This window comes from Odocoileus virginianus, chromosome 26 (assembly GCF_023699985.2).
Source record: "Odocoileus virginianus isolate 20LAN1187 ecotype Illinois chromosome 26, Ovbor_1.2, whole genome shotgun sequence".
NCBI classification, from domain to species: domain Eukaryota; kingdom Metazoa; phylum Chordata; class Mammalia; order Artiodactyla; family Cervidae; genus Odocoileus; species Odocoileus virginianus.
The window spans coordinates 44,437,797-44,456,745 of NC_069699.1; the positions used below are offsets into that span (position 1 = coordinate 44,437,797).

Below are 18,949 nucleotides of genomic sequence, written 5' to 3' on the forward strand. Positions count from 1 at the left end.
GGCTGGGGAATTGCCTCTAAGGAACCAATTAGCATTTGTGTTCCTCAGATAATCAAGTTAGTATTCCTATTAACCAAGAAAGCTTTTGCATAGCATTTACCATTTTATGTAATTGGATTTTTTTTAATTGAAATTTCTTGATGGCTATCTTAAGGAAAAATTTCCCTAGATTTGATTTTTATTGTTCAACAAATGTACCCCAATGTCTACTGGAATAATACTGTGTACCTTGGCATTAAGTGGATGCAATCCTGGTCAGGGACCCGAGAGCACCAAGAGATGTTTGGAGAAAAGCGAGAGGCAACTGAGAGGGTACATGACAGAATGGGGATTAGAGGTCCTAGATGAGGGAGAGAGCAAGTTCCAAGGAGTCAGAGTTGAAGGGGAATAAATGTGTTTATGTGGAGGGAGGCTCGGGAGACTGAAAATACCAGCAACCTGGTTTTCTTTTATGAATCACGTTCAAAATTAACAAGATGGGGATATATTCACATGTTTACAGTATATACCCCATATATTTCTAAATGAAGGCAGTTGGATTGAAAGTGACGATGTAAATTACGTTTATGGGGGGAAAGGTGGATTGGGGCCTGACTGATGAATTTAAGCTATGCCTCTTGGGGACTTCCCTGGCTTTGCAGTGGTTAACACTTCACCTTCCAATGTAGGGGGTGCAGGTTCCATCCTTGGTCGGGGAGCTAAGATACCACATGCCTCCTGGCCCAAAACATAAAACAGAAGCAATATTGTAAAACATGAAATAAAGACTTTAAAAACAGTCCACCCCCTCCCCCAAATCTTAAAAGATTAACTTTTGGCCAATATATTGGTACTAACAAGGAAGGTAGGACACCGAACGTCTGTCTTGAAAGGAATATGATCAATTTTCCTCAACGACCTGCCTCAGAATAATCCAGGCTGCTTGCCGAAATACAGATTATTGGCTCCCTCTGAGAACAACTGAATCGGAATCTGAGGGAGGAATTCAGAACTATTTTTTCACAAATTCTTCAGGGGCGAGGGGTTTATCTTGGAGGGAAAAAAAGATTTTAGACAGATCTTCCCTGTTCCTGCCCTCAGGACCAGGAGCTCGGGGTCCAGGGCGGGACTCTCTATCCGGTTTGAGCAGCCCGCCTCACCTGGTCTGTCCTACCTGTGGTGGGGATCCAGGACACCGCCCCCTTGCCGACCGGAGCCCCGCCCTTCGAGAGGGAGAGCGGGAGCGGCCAAGGCCCGCCTCCACGCCGGGTCTGGCCAATTAGGAGCTGCGGTCTCAGACGTCGCGTTACGCGCGGCGCTGAGTCGGCCGCGGGGCTGAGGTACCGGCTCCCGGCTCGGACTTCGGGTTCTGGGCTCGGTGGCGCGGCCCCAGCAGGTTGGGAGGCCCGGCGGGCGGGCGGGCGGCGGCGCCCAGCGCCCCTCGCCAGGCCCGCTATGCAGGGCCCTGCCGGGAACTCGAGCCACTCACTGCCAGGAGGGCCGTCCTCCACAGTCGCGTCCGGAGCGGGCCGCTGCGAGAGCGGCGCGCTCATGCACAGTTTCGGCATCTTCCTGCAGGGGCTGCTCGGCGTCGTGGCCTTCAGCACGTTGATGCGTGAGTCCGGGACCCCCGCCCCTCCTGAGGCCTTGCGCCTCAAGCTTCTGGCCCACCGGCCTCAGGGAACCTCCTGTCTGAGGAGTTCAGGCCTTGGGCCCTTTGACGAAGGTTCCTGACTCGCGCGAGCCCAGGCTGGGCATTCCCAGACAACGGGGAGCTCTGACCCCAGACCCAGGGTCCTGAGTTCCTCACCTTATCGCGTCAGCCTCTAGTCAGGAGTCACTCCTGCTCCTCTCTTCACACCACGCACGCTTCTCTTCTGAGATGTCCCCCTGCAACCGTATCATCGCGAATTAAAGCTACCTCTCTTGACAGCCTACGGCCAGGACCCGCAGGTGGCATATTCCTTTCAGCCCCCTCTTCTCTTCTTAGCCTCCTCTTCACACTTTGAATCCGCATTCCCCAGTCTGATACTGAGTTTTTTGTTTTTTCTTCACCTTTACGTCAGGATTTACTATCTCCCGTTTGCATATAAATCCTATCCTGTCACCTTGCAATACCTGACTTGTTAGGTCTTGCGTTCCGTTTCCCGGTACTGCCTGCCCCCTCTCCCCTTCTCCCTGAGCCTAATTTTCCGTTTTGGTTGGAGCAGGACCCACCCAGACTGCCTTCTTCCCCGCATCTCCTTTTTTTCTCTTTGCCTGAACGGGCTCACCTCTCTGTCCCAAGCTTTCCTAATCAAGTTGCATCTCAAGTCTCCCCTGGCTGTTCCCTTTCCCAGCCCACTTTTATTTATGTTTCAAGTAGTCTTCCTTTCTGTGAGACTTGGGCAACTTTAGAAACTTAATAGAGAAGCAGACTCAGAGGGTCTGAGGAGGTCTTAGAATTTCTGCGCTAAGTCATCAGGGGCCCTTCCTGGAGCATTTCATGATGAGAAAGAAAGCCCCAAATAGGCCCTCTGGAAAACCAGAAGTTCCAGCTTGTTGTCCTGTGTACCACTGGTGACGGCTTATGTTTCCTTAGTGCACGTCCTTCCTTTTATTAAAGTGATAGGAGGCCTGGTTCCCCTGTGATTGCATTTCAGGGAAGGGAAGGGTTATAACTATTTTTTACAGAGGTATTAATTCCAAAATGACTTCTCAAAACTTCCCCACTGTACTCAACGTGGGCAGAATGGGAAGTTCCTGAAAAAACTGTGCTCCTTGGCATCTGGGAAGGAGCCTGCAGCCGTGTGTGTCTTATAGAGTCCAGTTGCTGGAGTTGCAGCTTTGCTTGTTTATGATGCAGGCCTTCCTAATTTGGGTGAATTCTTCCAGGCGTTAAGTAACCCTGAAGAGGCTGTTCTTGGACACTACTTTTTTCTGGTCGCCTGACCTTCATAAGTCTAGCAGGAAGTCCTGGACTGTATATGTTTGCTACATTTTCTCTCCTTTTCCATCTCTAGTTGCCTTGCTATATTTTCCCTGCTGAACAAATACCCACTTGTTCCCACAGCAATAATATGTGACGACTTGGCCAAAATCAGCTGCTGACTTGAGTGCATGAACTGTATGTGTGTGTGTTCGAGACTTTGTGTGTGGGTCTGCTCTCCTCTCACCACGTCTCTCCTCCAGCTGGACTTCTTTTCTGTCTAAAGGAACTCCAGGCTTAGGTTTGTTCCCTAACCTAAGATTTCTTAGCATAGCCTTGGCTGTTTTCACGGGTTTGATTGATACTGATGGCCCCACTTATTCCCTGGGGTTTGATACTTGTGATTCAGAGAGGGAAATGTGATTATGACAGGGCACAGTTGCTCACAGCTGAGAAGTGTGCCAGGTTGAAATTTCAGAGTGACAGTGCTGGCCCTTTGAGTCTTCAGGGACACAAACACTTCTGTACTTAATATTCAGTGTGAGCACAAGTGCAAATCTCACTGTGGTTGGTATATTCTGAATGCAAAGGCAGGACTAGAAGTAGGGTTTTCTTTTGCTCAGTGTAAGCTAGACATGGAGGAACTTTGTGGCAATGGGTAGTAGGTCTTGGGACAATGATAAGTAGGGGTGATGGGGAGAAGAGTTGAAAAGGCTCGAGATATGACTGCCCTGGTCACAGGCATGGTCATGAATTGAGCCTTTTTCCCCCCACTGAGAAACAGACAGCAGGCCAAGGAGAGTCCCACTGGCCAGGACCAGTCCAGAGAAGTACTTTTCTTCTCTCTTAAACTTGTTGGTTCTAATGAAGTAGAACTGTAGGGCTTTTCCATTTTGCAGAGCTGGGAAGAGGAGAAGTCATTTAGAAGCTGCTTTACCTTTTGAAATGAACTTTGCTGGGGAAAAGGAAGGGGAAAAAGTTGGTCTCAAGGAAGTTCTCCTGCTTGGGTTTGTCTGTCTTCCTGGTCACAGGACCTGTTCCTCAATCTGGCACAGCTGCTGTCAGGAGTGCCAGGCTCCCACAGCAAGACTGCTCATCTTGTAACCCTTTGAGGGAGGTCTGGGTTTGTTGAGATGACGCCACTTCATTCTTTATCAATTTCATTCTTAGTTTCTTAAGCATATTTCATCTCTCTTTTTTGGAGGGAGGAGGGCACCATTCAACATGTGGGATCCTAGTTACCTGAACAGGGATGAACCCTGTGCCCTCTGCAGTGGAAGGGCGGAGTTCCAACCACTGGACCACCCAGGAAGTCCCCAAGCAAATTTTTAATACCAGTCGTCTCTCTTGAGCAGTAAAACTGACAGCCCCTGTCCTCTTTGGATTCCAGTCGTTTTCCTTCCAGTGCTTTCCTCCTGTGTGGTGAACTCAGACACTTCTGACAACTTCCCAGTTTTGAGGGCTGGCGCTATTCTGTTTTCCTGTTGGACCAGCTGTGTTCTATAGGATGGACCCATTTTTCTACTAGACAGGCCATATACAGTATGGTTGCCTGGCCTTTGTAAGTCTTGCAACGAATCATATACAGCAAACTGTATATGTTTGCTACTTTTTCTCTCCTTTTCAGTCTCTAGTTGCCTTGCTGCAACATTTTCAATCCCTTCACATCCTGACTTCAGTGAACCCTCAGACCACTGTTTCTGTGTTTGTTTTTCCATCCCCCACATCACTTTTTTTTTCTCCATTTACAGCTTGCTGTGTTTTTTACCTGAAAGAACACCCTCTTATATCTCAAGAGAGGATTTTGATTCTCATGGGGATTTCTCATCCTGATGCTTGGCTCCCTGTGTAGGGCTTTTCAGACGTCTCAGGCCAGACAGTTGGGAGTTGATGTGATAGTTGATATGTATAGCTGATTCTTTAAGCTACATAAACATACACGCCACCATCCATATGCGTGTGCCAGCGTCAGCATCCCCTTGTTCAGGTGGTGAACTTTCCAGAGGCTTCAGCTAAGGTACCTTCTGTGTGCAAGGAAAGCCCAGCCAACTCAGAGACAAGCTTTTAAAGGGCCTTCCCCCTCTGGGTTTTCTGAAGTGTTTCTGAAATGCATTGGGTGTAGAAGTAGAAGGAATTGCTTTAAACGAGGGACCTTTGCCATACTCTACCTGCCAAGCAGTTCCTCTTGTTATGGTGACTTTATCTGTGGTCTGTGATTTAATTAAGCCACAGCAGAGCAGAGCTGAGCAGTTTTGGGGCTGCCTTGTGTGTTCCAGCCTAAGCGAGTGGCCCAGCCATCAGCCGAAGGTCGTTATTGACCAATGTGTATGTTGGCGCTATGGTTATTTACCCTCAGGACCTGTAAATGCAAAGCACACTCAAGCCTCCTTCACTGTGCACCATCAGAATCCTGGCTGAAGTGTAGACAGGATTGCCCTTTTAACAAAAGCATTTATAGAGTTTGGATAAACCTACCTTCTTATTTTCATGTGACAGATTTGGGCACTAGCCAGTTAGGAGAAGGTGTCAGTGTTTTATGAGGACACTGCTCGCGTTGAGAAATGGTAGCTTTTTTCCTGAGGTCCAAAGTAACATCACAGACTAGTCTACCCAGCTTTGAATCTTAATCTCACATAAGAGTCCCTGCTGTTTTGTCAAGCAGTGAGCTGGCCCCCCTGAGTGTTTTGTATAGATGTATGCATGTTGGGACAGCCTTTCCTGGGATCACACCTCCCCACCCCTTTCCAATATTTATCTTCAAAAATGTCAGATATACAGAAAAGACAATAATACAGTGAATGCATATCTGCCCCCCACCTAGATTCAGAAATTGTTCACCTTTTGCCACATTTACTTTATCTCTTTATACGTTTTTGGGGAGAAGGGGGTGATACATTTAAAGATAACTTGCAGCCAGCATCACACTTTATCCCTAAAAACTTCAGCTGAGTCTCCTAAAAATAAGGACAGTTGCCTTCATAACCACAGTTTCATGATCACACCTATGAAAATTTATAACCCTGCAAGATCATCTAATATCCAGTCTGTATTCACACAAACACACAAAATTCCTCCATTGTCACAGGTCTCTTATAGCTGGGATTTTGCAAAAACTCTGATCTGGTCAAGATCCACACATTTCATCTGGCTATGTTTTGGGTTTTTTTTTTTTTTTCATATTCATTTATTTGGCTGTCGGCTTAGTTGCTCCAAGGCATGTAGAATCTTAGTTCCCTTACCAGGAATTGAACCCATGTCCCTTGCATTGCAAGGTGGATTCTTAACCACTTGACCACCAGTGAAGTCCCTGGTTATGATTTTAAGTCACTTTTAGGCTGAAAGAATCTCCCCTACACGTGCATGCGTGCGCACACACACACAGAGTTTTCCGTTGTTGTTTACTGACATTGCCTTTGGAAGAGTCCTGGCCAGTTGTTGTGTATGGCGCCTCATCTTCTGGAGTTGTCTGGGTGTTACCTCATTGAGGTGTTTGGGTGGTTTCCTGGACCCCTGTGTTTCCTGAGTTTGGTGTGATGGAGCCATTAGATTGCGATGACTTTTCTTTATAGCAAGAACACTGTGTGAGCAGTGCTGTGTGCTTCATGTTACATGGCACCAGGCAACACATGACATCAGGCAGTCCCATGGTTAGTGACAAGGTCAGTTACTGGGCGTAGAGGGCGTGTGTCTAGCTTCCTCCTTTGTAGGGTACATTGTCCCCTTTGCAGTTAGTATATTATCTCTCTGATGGTAACTCTTAGAGATCTTGTGAATATCCTGTTCCCTGGTCACTTCACTTCTGGTAAAATAATGAAATTCAGTGATGGCTGGAATGGAGCTGGAGCTCATGTGTGAAGGTGCCATCTCTGGGCCTGTCACCCAACATGCTCTAGATGACGTCGCTCTCTGTCCCCCCTCCCCCACACCTGGAGTGCCAGCCAAGGCACAGGAAGAGCATTCTGTCACAGGCTGGTATTGTATCCAAGGGGGAAAGACATGTGGCCAACATTAGCATGGAGGAAGATGAGGGGTTCTTTTGAGGGGCGGGTCATTATTTTTAGGAAGTTTTTGGTTTTCTAAATTGCTGATTCATCTGGTAGCATTTATCAATAATGGTGATCTACTCCTTTTTAAAATTTATTTATTTATTTTTGGCCGTGCTGGGTCTGCATTGCTGTGTGGGCTTTTCTGTGGTTGCAGGAAGCAGGGGTTATTCTAGTTGTGGTGCTTAGGCTTCTCATTGCCGTGGCTTCTCTTGTTGCAGAGCCTGGGCTCTAGGGAGCATGGGCCTCAGTCATTGTGACACATGGGCTCAATAGTTTCAGCTCCCAGACTCTGGAGCACAGGCTCAGTAGTTGTGGCACACCAGCTTAGTTGCTCCGAGGTATGTATGATCTTCCCAGACCTGGGATCCAGCCCGTGTCCCCTGCCTTGACAGGCAGATTCTTTACCATTGAGCCACCAGGGAAGCCCTATTCCTTTATTTATAATGAAACTTCACCAATTTGGAGTAAATTCAGGGCCAAAGGGAGTTGTCTGAATTAGGGGATAATCTGAGTTTTAATGAAATGGATCTTTTTAGCCTTTTAAATACCTCTGTTTTTCATGTTGTCCTATAGGGGATTATCAGGCTTCTACTGCTTTAATGAGCTGTTTAAAATCCTTTGCATTTAGTACTTCCATGAAGTCTCCTGTTGAAGAAATTTTACAAATGGTTAAAAATAGCAGGATCCCTGGCTCTGGAATCCATCTGACCTGGCTTTCATGCCTGCCTCTGCCACATATTGCCCTTGAAGTGAAAAAGTGAAAGTGGCTTAGTCTTGTCCGACTCTTTGCGACCCCATGGACTATACATTCCATGGAATTCTCCAGGCCAGGATACTGGAGTGGGTAGCCTTTCCCTTGTCCAGGGGATCTTCCCAAACCAGGGATTGAACCCAGATCTCCGACGTTGCAGGTGGATTCTTTACCAGCTGAGCCACAGGGGAAGCCTAAGAATACTGGAGTGGGTAGCCTATCCCTTCTGCAGCGGTCTTTCCCAACCCAGGAATCAAACTGGGGTCTCCCACATTGCAGGTGGAGTCTTTACCAACTGAGCTATCAGGGAACCTTGTGGCTCAGCTGGTAAAGAATCCGCCTGCATTGAGGGAGACCTGGGTTTGATCCTTGGATTCACCTCTCTGCAGGATTCTCTTCTTTTAGTCTGTCTTTATGGGCTTCCCTGATAGCTCAGTTGGTAAAGAATCTGCCTGCAATGCAGGAGACCTGGGTTCGATCCCTGAGTTGGGAAGATCCCCGGAAAAGGGAAAGGCTACCCACTCGAGTATTCTGGCCCGGGTTGCAAAGAGTTGGACATGACTGAGTGACTCATTTTCACTGCCCTTGAGCAGCCCACATATATCTCGAAGCTTTGGTTTCTTCCCCAGCAAGATGGGATGGGTGATTTTTCTGGGACTGTGGGGATTAGAATGAGTGTGTGTAAGGACACTGGATCAGTGTCAGGCACTGTTGGGCCCTTCATAGTGGGACAGGGTGTCATAATCCTCATTGTTATTACAGTGTTCTCATTCAGAGTTCAGTTAAGAACATCTCACAAGTGCTGAAGTAACTTGTTTTCTGAATTAGGTTAAATAATTTCCTTTCTGTCTTGTTTACTCAACATCTTTACCTTTAGCACTCTTTTAAATGGTGTGAAGTCAGGTTAGCCAAAAAGTTCATTCAGGTTTTCCTGTAAGAGCATACAGAAAAACCTGAACAAACTTTTAGTAGTAAAACCTGAACGAACCAGTAGTAAAAAATTGTAACCCAGCCAGCACAGTGATTGCTTATTCCAAGTTAGTGTGCATCCAGACTGGGTAGCTTTGGTACAAGTAATAATCTCCTTCCTTCTTTTCTTGAGTTTTTGCCTGCAGAGTCTCACGTGGGCTGTGAGTGGGCAATGGGTGGACTGGGGCAGCCCATTTACAGGTGATTAGGTCAGAGTTCCTGACTTCATCGCCCAGGTCTTGTGGTAGCAGGTGGTGGCGCTGGCTGCTGGAGCCTGCATTTCTGCAGTTGGTTCTTTGCTGAGTCCCTAGTGTGCTGTCTTTTGTGCTCAGCTGTTGATTTGCTGCACGGGAACCTTGGTTGTTTTTCCTTTGCAACCAAGGAGAGTGAGCAGATGAAGTGTGTAGCACTGGGCCCCTGTCCATAGGTGCAGAGCTGAGATGTGAGCCAGGTCCCTCAGGCCCCAGTAGTTCTCAGCCACTTCCCCTGCCCTCTTTACACAGGCACGCTTTTGATTACTCTCTTTCCCTGTCTACTTCACCTCATTCTTTTTTCCTGTTGGGATAATTCCGAGTTTCTTTCTTAATAATTCTTCTTAATGTCCAGAGTATTATATGGAACTTCAGACGGTTTTGTGGCTGTTGATAACATTAAGCATGTAAATTTGAAATGACCTACCAGTCCTTTCATATATGTTTGAGTTACATCTTAGGTTTGCTTTTCTGGCCTGGGCCTTTGTGAAGGGTTTTCCTCGCTGTGCTGGGATGATGAGCCCACCCTGGGACCAGGGTCTAGCGTCTGAGGCACAGCCTCCTGGGGCCCCAGGGGAGGCGTACATGAGTCCATTCTGTGACTGGTGAGTAGGGATTTCCAGGGCCGTTGGTGATTTCACGTAACCTCAGGTTTTCACAGAATTTGTTTTCCTGGTGCTGTATGACTATAGGGAGACTAGTTAGAAATCGTAAGAGTTGGGGATGACCCTTAAGAGTTATCCTTTTCTTCGTGTGTATGTAGAGGTGGTCTGTACACCTGTTTTAGTTCATGCCACTGCTCAGAAGTTATCTATCTAACCCAGGGTTTTTCAACTTGACACCACTGACATCTTGTGCCAGGTAATTCTTGGTTTGGGGGGCTGGCCTCTGCATTGTAGGATGTTTAACAGCATCTCCAGCCTCAATCCACTGGATGCCAGTAGCTCCCCCACCGCCGCCCCACTGACCCGTGGGGTTGAGATTGTCCCTGTTAAGAACTACATTTGTTCAGTTTGTGGACTACTCAGCAGACTCTCTGTGGGCCCTGGTAGAATGGATCTGTTAAATAAAGACCTGGGTGCCAGGTGTTGTTGGGTGCTGCCTTGACAAAGAAGAGCTGAGACCTAGTCCCCTGTCCCTGAGGGGCTCACAGCTGGAGTGGGCTGTGGGAGCCCTGGTAGGTCATCCCAGTGTAGTGTGAAGAGGGCTGCTGACGTTTGAACAGACTTGAGGGATGAGAGCTTCTGCCAGGAGACCTTGGGAAGTGACCCTGAGGAAGACCTGCTTGGTCCCAACACTGGAGGTGAAGGAGATGTGAGGGGCTCTGGATACAGAGGGAATGGTGAGAACAAGGTCCAGATAGGAGATCATGGACATGACCATCGGTTCTGGGGGCTGGAGATAGTGGGGGCAGAGGCTCCCAGAAAAAGAGGCAGTGTGTTTGGAGGGGTTCCAGAGAGCTGCCTTTTTTTCCATTTTCAGGCCTATTTTCTACAGCTTACACTTTAAAAGGGTGGTGAATTAAATCATTGGGTGGCAAGTCAGGTTCTACATTCACCTCAGGCTCCTTTTGGATTGTTTCTTTGAGAACCTTTAAAGCAGTTTCATCACATTCCTTTTAGATCTCATGGGGTCTCCCCAGGGAAGGTCTGCTCTTTGTGTTTTGGGGGCTGTAGGAGAAGAAACAGGACCCAGTGACCTTCTCCCAACCCCGTGTCCTATTGGCGGTGCCTCCTGACATAACTGTTATGATGATGTGGGCAGACCTGCTGGGCCTGCTCGGTGCCAGGCATCGTGAATCAACCCAGTTAGTCCTCACAGTCATCTTGAGAGGTGGGTGTTGATGTTGCCTCCATCTCATAGGTAAGGAAACTGAGTCACCGGGAGGTTAAGTATCCTGCCCAAGGTCACACAGCCTGTGAGTGGTAGAGGCAGGCTGTGTGGCTCTGGAGACACTGCTTTCACCTAATAAGGGAAACAGTTCCTTATTGGTAACTGGCTTCTGTAGACTGTCCGCTGCACTCCACACAGATAGACACAGTGGAGACGCTTCACCCCTGGATTTTTGGTTCAGGCTCAGTTGTGGACAGCGGTCAGGTGTGGTCTCAGAGACCCAGAGGGTAGGCCAATCCTGGGAACTTCTAGCCCCTCTGAGTGGGGCCCCAGGCTGTGGTGATGTTAGGCTTTGCTAACGAACCTCTCCTGTGAGTTTCCATCCTCAGTACATGCTGGAACTTCTGCACTAGTGCAGTGGGATTGCCAGCCCCTGAAATCACCTGCTTGCCTATTAGGAAAAGGCTTCTCACCAGTTACTGTAGCCCCGTCGATGCAACATGGCCTCCCCTGTGTTTCCTTTGATTTAGAGCATCCTCTTCATTCTAAAGGGTGTCTTGGTATAGTCGGGTTCCACTCAAGCTGCTTTTCTGGTGGAGGAGGCAGGAGCTGGCGAGGCTCAGCATCCCCCAAGATGTGGTGTCACTTAGGGCCTCGGTGGAGGAAGGGTTGTTCAGGTAGCTGGGTTGCTCAACTAGCGTTTTCTTGGCTCTAAAATTGCTTTTAAAGACTTGATGTTGAGCGTTTGTGGCTTTTCCTATTAACAACAAGTGATAGGTGTCAAGAACTCTAATGCCTTTTCTCTATTTTTCTCTTTCATGGACCAAGTTGTATGCACAGTCAGTTGGGACACATGTGTTTTTTACATGTTCACCTTCCTCAAAATGCTTTACCCTCCACCTCCCAGTCCCAGCTTATATTCTAGTCCATGGACTTATCCAACCTCTTAGCTCATCAATGTTCTTCACAGGCTTTTCTGTTTTCTTAGAAGAGTTTTTCGCTTAATAACATGAAAATGACATAGATGAGGTGGTCACAACACTTGGATTAAATGACAGAAGCCAGGCTGCAGTCCTGCAGGAAGAGATGAGCCTTGGCAGCGTACGTGCACCTCTTGCCAACCCCACACGCACTGGGAGCGTCTTGGCCCAGGCGGGCTCGGAGCATGAGCACAGGTTCTCTATCTGGGTAGCAAGTTTGGGCCTAAAGTATGTGTAAGTGGCTCCATCGAGGTCACGCATGGAGTGGAGACTCACTCATTGCTCCCTTGAATGCCTTGCAGCACAATTGTGCTGCTCCTGCCTGCCGTGCCTTTGCTTCTGTGGTTTCCAGGTAGCAGTCTTGAGGACCGCAGATCTGCTATTTCCAGCTCTGCTGCCTCCTCTGGCTGGTGTCCTGAAGACACAGTGTAAGGAGATGTAAACGGATGTGTTTTTTTCTGGCAAGAGGCCTGCTTTTATAATTTTGTCCCCGAATTCTCTGTGAGACATCTCATCAGTTACTAGCAAGAGAAAATTCCAATTCTGTTACCTGAAATTAGAGTAAACAGGAATGTTCAATTGCCCCTCAGTTGGCTTAGCAGATTACATACTGATTTGTTTTTCTCAACGTGTGTTTAGGTAAATAATTTGCTAATACGCCAAATAGGTCAGACTCTCCGAGGAAATGTCCAGCAAGCACTGTAGTCTTGCTAAGGACCTGCTTGAGTTCAAGGGCCACTGCTGCGGATGGAGCAGTGTCCTGCGTGCAGCTGTTTTATAGTTCTCCCAGCAGTGGAGCTTCTCAGGCCTGGCCAGCATGGACATGGCTCAGGTTGAATTTTGGTCTGTGGTGATGTGAGGTGTGAGGGTGAGGAGAGCTGGGGCCAGGGGCCACTGTCTAACCCTGTTCAAAGCAGGTGAACCGTTGAACCATACCAGGAACTCCTGGATTCTTGCTCCCACTGGCCATGGCTGCCAGTGGTGTTATACAGCGGGTCCTCCTTTGCCTGGGACTAAGGTAACACCTTGAAGGACAGCCAGGCTCCTGGACCTGTTTCCCTATCTTTGTTTTCTGAGCTCTTCCTGTGCTGCAGACATTCCAGCCATCACTGTCTGCGCTGTAGTCCAGGCCAAGGAGCACAGCCGTGATACCAAACACTGGGCTGCAGCGAGATGCCACCTGCTGCTCTTCTCTCAGCCCCCACACCTGCCAGACCCGGTCCTGCCTCCTCCCCTTACCCACAGTCCTCTTTCCCCTAAATGCTTTTCTCCTTCCTCCCACCTTGCCACATTCTCTGCATCTTCTAATAGGTGCTCCCTGACCTTAGGCCATACTGCTCTCCTTTGAAGTTGCAGGACATAAGTCTGTACTGTACATGTTAGGTCTCTGTGTGGCACTAGCTGGGCTGGACTGACTTGGCTTCCAAGCAGGTTCTGGTGCCCTGGCCATGTGCTCAAGGCCAAGGTAGAAACTTATTCCCTACTGGGAATCTGGTCAGAGAGAGAGCTAGGAGGTGGGGAGACTGAGATTTTTTTCTTCTCTAATCACCGAATGGTTCAGAATGCATTTTCTAAGAAAAACACAGATGTTCTCTTTTAGAATTGTGGTACAATTTGTCAGTGCTGGAGAAATGTAACATTAGTATGCTATTACCAATTCACAGTCCATATTCAGATTTTATAAATTGCCTGAATACTGTCTTTATAGCTATTTTTCTCTGGTCCAGAGTCATACTTTGGATTCAGTTGTCACATCTCTTTAGTCTGGAATCATTCCTTAGCCTTTCTTTATCTTCTGAGCCTTGGTACTTTTGAGGAGTACAGGCCAGTGACTTTATAGAATGGCCTAGATTATGTTTGTCTGATGTTTTCTCATGATTACATCCAGGTTATGTGTTTTTTGGAGGGAATATTCCCCAAGGATTGCTGTGACTTCCTCAGTGTATCAGACCCTCTGGCACCTGATGCTGCTTTATCCCAGCATTGGAACAAGCCAACACCTGACACCTTGGGTGAGGTGGTTCCTCCAGATCTCTCCACTGTGAAGGTAACATTTTCCCCTGTAAATTAAGTAAACTGTGGCGAGATACTTTGAGACCATGTAAATATAGGGTATATTTTCAGTCTTTCTTGTAAAGCCTCCCCTGGGTGGGAGGTAAGAGCCACAGGCTCTGAAGGTGCTTTGGCCAGTTAGAGGTCTGGTGGTAATACTGAGTCACATTTATAGGTTGTTCATTATGTGCCAAGCCCTAGTACATGCCTTACTCATTTTCTTCTCACATTAACCACATGAGGTGGGTACTTATGTACACCCTATTTTATACCTGGAGAAACTAGTGAATTATCTAACGATAAGGCAGTCACTAGGTGGTGTACTGGAATTCAGACCTGGTGGGTCTTACTCCAGTGGTGGGGCTTCCCACTGTGAGTGTACAGTGTTCGCATGCAGTTTGTGGCACAGGGACACTGCTCCTCCAGCCTCTGGGCTTCCCATGTCTTCTGTGTGCGGAGTTCTTCAACACCATTTGGTTCTCATTGTCCCTCATCGGCTTGGTTTTTCCCTGAGAGCATCATTGCAGTTATTTTTTTTCTAGGCATGATAGATGGACCAGGAAAAAGCCAAAGGCTTTTCATCTTGAGATTGGAATCCAGGAGGGCATATCATTGAAGCCAGAGGAATCTTTCCTATGTGGATAAATTTAACACTTGAGCTGTGCAAAAGTGGATGAAAAGGCTTTGCCAGTGAGGGGACCACCAGTATAGAACTCGTCCTATTTTTTGGTAAGCAATCAGAAAACAGACCAAAATACTATATAAAACAACTGCTTGCAGAAACGGTAGCTCAGGAGCCATGAGGAAAAGAAAATACTGAAGTGAACTTTCTGGTTCTCCCCCTCAGCTTTCTCTTGGAGGCAGTTTCCAGGTCTCGAAGTAGTGAGGAACAACCCAAACAGAGCCCAGCAGCCTTGCTGAATTGAGAAAATAAAGTTGAGGAAGCCAGAGCAGCTGGAATTTTCAGGGACAATATGGAGAAAAAAGAGCTACATAAAGGAAAAACTCAAGACATTTGTTCAGAGGTCTCCATAAGTCCTCTTCTATTGATAGATGTTAATCTGTGTGTGCACAGGTGAAAATTCAAAGGCAGAGCAAGGAACTGCTGGGACACTATGAGCTGGACTATTTAAGACAGTTCAGTTCAGTTGCTCAGTCATATCCAACTCTTTGTGACCCCACGAACCGTAGCACACCAGGCCTCCCTGTCCATCACCAAATTCCTGGAGTCCACCCAAACCCATGTCCATCGAGTTGGTAATGCCATCCAACCATCTTATCCTCTGTCATCCCCTTCTCCTCCTGTCCTCAGTCTTTCTCAGCATCAGGGTCTTTTCAAATGAGTCAGCTCTCCGCATCAGGTGGCCAAAGTTGGAGTTTCAGCTTCAGCATCAATCCTTCCAGTGAACACCCAAGACTGATCTCCTTTAGGATGGACTGGTTGGATCTCCTTGCAGTCCAAGGGACTCTTGAGAGTCTTCTCCAACACCACAGTTCAAAAGCATCAATTCTTTGGTGCTCAGCTTTCTTTATAGTCCAATTCTCACATCCATACATGACCACTGGAAAAACCATAGCCTTGACTAGACGGACCTTTGTTAGCAAAGTAATGTCTCTGCTTTTTAATATGCTGTCTAGGTTGGTCATAACTTTCCTTCCAAGGAGTAAGCGTCTTTTAATTTCATGGCTTCAATCACCATCTGCAGTGATTTTGGAGCCCAGAAAAATAAAGTCAGCCACTGTTTCCACTGTTTCCCCATCTATCTGCCATGAAGTGATGGGACCAGATGCCATGATCTTAGTTTTCTGAATGTTGAGCTTTAAGCCAACATTTTCACTCTCCTCTTTCACTTTCATCAAGAGGCTCTTTAGTTCTTCACTTTCTGCCATAAGGGTGGTGTCATCTGCATATCTGAGGTTATTGATATTTCTCCCGGAAATCTTGATTCCAGCTTGTGCTTCATCCAGTCCAGCATTTCTCATGACGTACTCTGCATATAATAAGCAAGGTGACAGTATACAGCCTTGACGTTCTCCTTTTCCTTTTTGGAACCAGTCTGTTGTTCCATGTCCTGTTCTAACTGTTGCTTCCTGACCTGCATACAGGTTTCTCGAGGCAGGTCAGGTGATCTGGTATTCCCATCTCTTTCACAGTTTTCCACAGTTTATTGTGATCCACACAGTCAAAGGCTTTGGCGTAGTCAATAAAGCAGAAATAGATGTTTTTCTGGAACTCTCTTGCTTTTTCAGTGATCCATTAGATGTTGGCAATTTGATCTCTGGTTCCTCTGGCTTTTCTAAATCCAGCTTGAACATCTGAAAGTTCGCGGTTCATGTATTGCTGAAGCCTGGCCTGGAGTATTTTCAGCATTACTTTACTAGCGTGTGAGATGAGTACAATTGTGCAGTAGTTTGAGCATTCTTTGGGATTGCCTTTCTTTGGAATTGGAATGAAAACCGACCTTTTCCAGTCCTGTGGCCACTGCTGAGTTTTCCAAATGTGCTGGCATATTGAGTGCAGCACTTTAATAGCGTCATCTTTCAGGATTTGAAATAGCTCAACTGGAATTCCATCACCTCCACTAGCTTTGTTCATAGTGATGCTTCTTAAGGCCCATTTGACTTCACATTCCAGGATGTCTGGCTCTGGGTGAGTGATCACACCATCATGATTATCTGGGTCGTGAAGATCTTTTTCATGTACAGTTCTGTGTATTCTTGCCACCTCTTCTTAATATCTTCTGCTTCTGTTAGATACCTACCATTTCTGTCCTTTATAAGCCCATCTTTGCATGAAATGTTCCCTTGGTATCTCTAATTTTCTTGAAGAGATCTCTAGACTTTCCCATACTGTTGTTTTCCTCTTATTTATTTGCATTGGTCACTGAGGAACGCTTTCTTATCTCTCCTTGCTATTCTTTGGAACTCTGCATTGAAATGGGTACATCTTTCCTTTTCTCCTTTGCTTTTCACTTCCCTTCTTTTCACAGCTATTTGTAAGGCCTTCTCAGACAGCCATTTTGCTTTTTTGCATTTCTTTTTCTTGGGGATGGTCTTGATTTCTGTCTCCTGTACAGTGTCACAAACCTCCATCCATAGTTCATCAGGCACTCTATCAGATCTAGCCCCTTAAATCTATTTCTCACTTCCTCTGTATAGTCACAAGGGATTTGATTTAGGTCATACCTGAATGGTATGTGGAGGAGGTTTTTCTTTCCAGTTAAGAGTGAGAGATGTTGTTGAACCCTGGGGGCATTCAGTAGAGACCTCAAAAAAGTCATGCCCTATCTAGCCCTAGAGAAAGGGTACATGGCTTAAAAACAAGCTGTGATACCATATACAAAAACTGAGTAGAAATACATCACAGATCTAGATGTATTGTAGAAGTGAAAACTATAGCACTTCTAGAAAAAAACATAAGAGAAAGTCTTTGTGACCTTGGGATAGGGAGAGAGGGAGGAGAATGGCTGGTAGGTGGAGTCATCAGAACATACTGTATTTATGGATTTAGTTTGCTATCTTATATGGGTGCTGCTTGTAGTGCCCCAAAATAGGTACAACAATGAAATCAAAGGTCACTGATCACAAGTCACCGTAATAAATATAATAATAATTTTTAAATATGAAATATCAATAGAATTACCAAAATGTGGTGCAGAAACATGAAGTGAGGAAATCTTGGAAAAATGGCACCGATAGACTTGTTTGACACAGGGTTGCCACATACCTTCAGTTTGTAAAGAACGTAGTATCTGTACAACGAGATCTGCTCATATTCTTATGTTTGTCTCACCTTTAGCAAGCCAGCCTGTTTGCTGGTTGCCTGCATTTTAACTGGTAGGAAATTGGAGCTTCTGCGTTACACACAGATTGTTGATACAGGATGAATTTCAGACTAATTTGCTATATAATGAGCCTTTGAGTTACATGTGGGAGTCAAATAGGGGCTAATCTTTTAAATGGAGCCTGCTCATCCTGTGCAGGTGACTTTCTACATGTTTTCAGATTTCTCAGCTCTTTTTTTGTAAGGAGGCAGTTGATGGATCTTTCTTTTTTCTCCCTCTTTTAAAAAGGGGCTGTTAACTCAATGCTAAGTGAAAGGAAGTGCTCAAGTTCTAGCTTGTATATAGTACAGAGCTTTGTTCCATAGAGTCTTTGTATAGAATTTTTGATTGCTGCCCTGAGCACTCAGTCTCTCCCAAGCCACCTGCTCTTCCCTTGCCCCTAGAAGGTAGTTGGCCACAGTTGGCACTTTCCTGATTCTTGGGTCACATTGTTTGGTCATTTCCTCAGCAAGTGAGTGGGTTCTGTGCTTACTTACCTACATCAGAGGTCAGCCTCTAACTCTTCTTGCACAGGGTCAGATGTGGTGAGACACCTAGCTCAGTCTCCTGCTGGTAGCTTGGTTGAGGAGCAAGCCCAGAGGAACCATGTTCCCAGCACTGTTGTTGGGCTGAGTCTGAGGACAGGTAGCCAGGCCCAAACTGGGCCCTGTACTGTGCTCCCATTTTTCCCAAGGTCTCAGAAATTGTGCCTAGCTTTTCTGATCAGGAGCTGGTGTTGGTAGGCCTATTTCAAGTTAGAAATTGTATGATCAAGGCATGTTGATTCTCTGGGGTTGGTTTATGTTCATTCTAGACATCTAGAGATGCCAAAGAATGTACAGACTACCAGACATTTGTGCTCATTTTGCACGTTAGTAAGGCTGTGCTGAAAATCCTTCAAGTTAGACTTCCATAGTACACAAACCAAGAACTTCCAGATGGGGTTTAGAAAAGGCAGACGAACCAGAGATCAAATTGCCAACATTCGGTGGGTCATAGAGAAAGCAAGGGAAATACAGAAAAACATCTACTTCTGCTTCATTGACTATGCTAAAGCCTTTGACTGTGTGGATCACAACAAAATGTGGAAAATTCTAAAAGAGATGGGAATACCAGACCACTTTACCTGTCTCCTAAGAAACCTGTATGCAGGTCAAGAAGCAACAGTTAGATCCGGACATGGAACAATGGATGGGTTGCAAATTGGGAAAGGAGTATGTCAAGGCTGTATATTGTCACCCTGTTTATTTGACTTATATGCAGAGAACATCATGCGAAATGCTGGGCTGGATGATGCAGAAGCTGGAATCAAGATTGACGGGTGAAATATCAACAACCTCAGATATGCAGATGATA

General features: G+C 46.5%; 1 protein-coding gene across 4 annotated transcripts in view; it reads left to right on the forward strand.

Annotated features, from left to right (window-relative positions):
• Positions 1 to 1,296: 1,296 nt before the first annotated feature.
• Positions 1,297 to 18,949, forward strand: part of STIMATE (STIM activating enhancer) — a 52,375-nt gene continuing 34,722 nt past the window's right edge. For all 4 annotated transcript variants that reach the window (XR_002310017.2, XR_002310016.2, XM_020874266.2 and 1 more), the window contains exon 1: positions 1,297 to 1,594. Coding sequence is in view for 2 of the 4 variants with exons in the window: in XM_020874266.2 (XP_020729925.2) it covers positions 1,435 to 1,594 (160 nt within the window). In the remaining 2 variants the exon portion in view is untranslated. The remainder of the gene's footprint in view (positions 1,595 to 18,949) is intronic.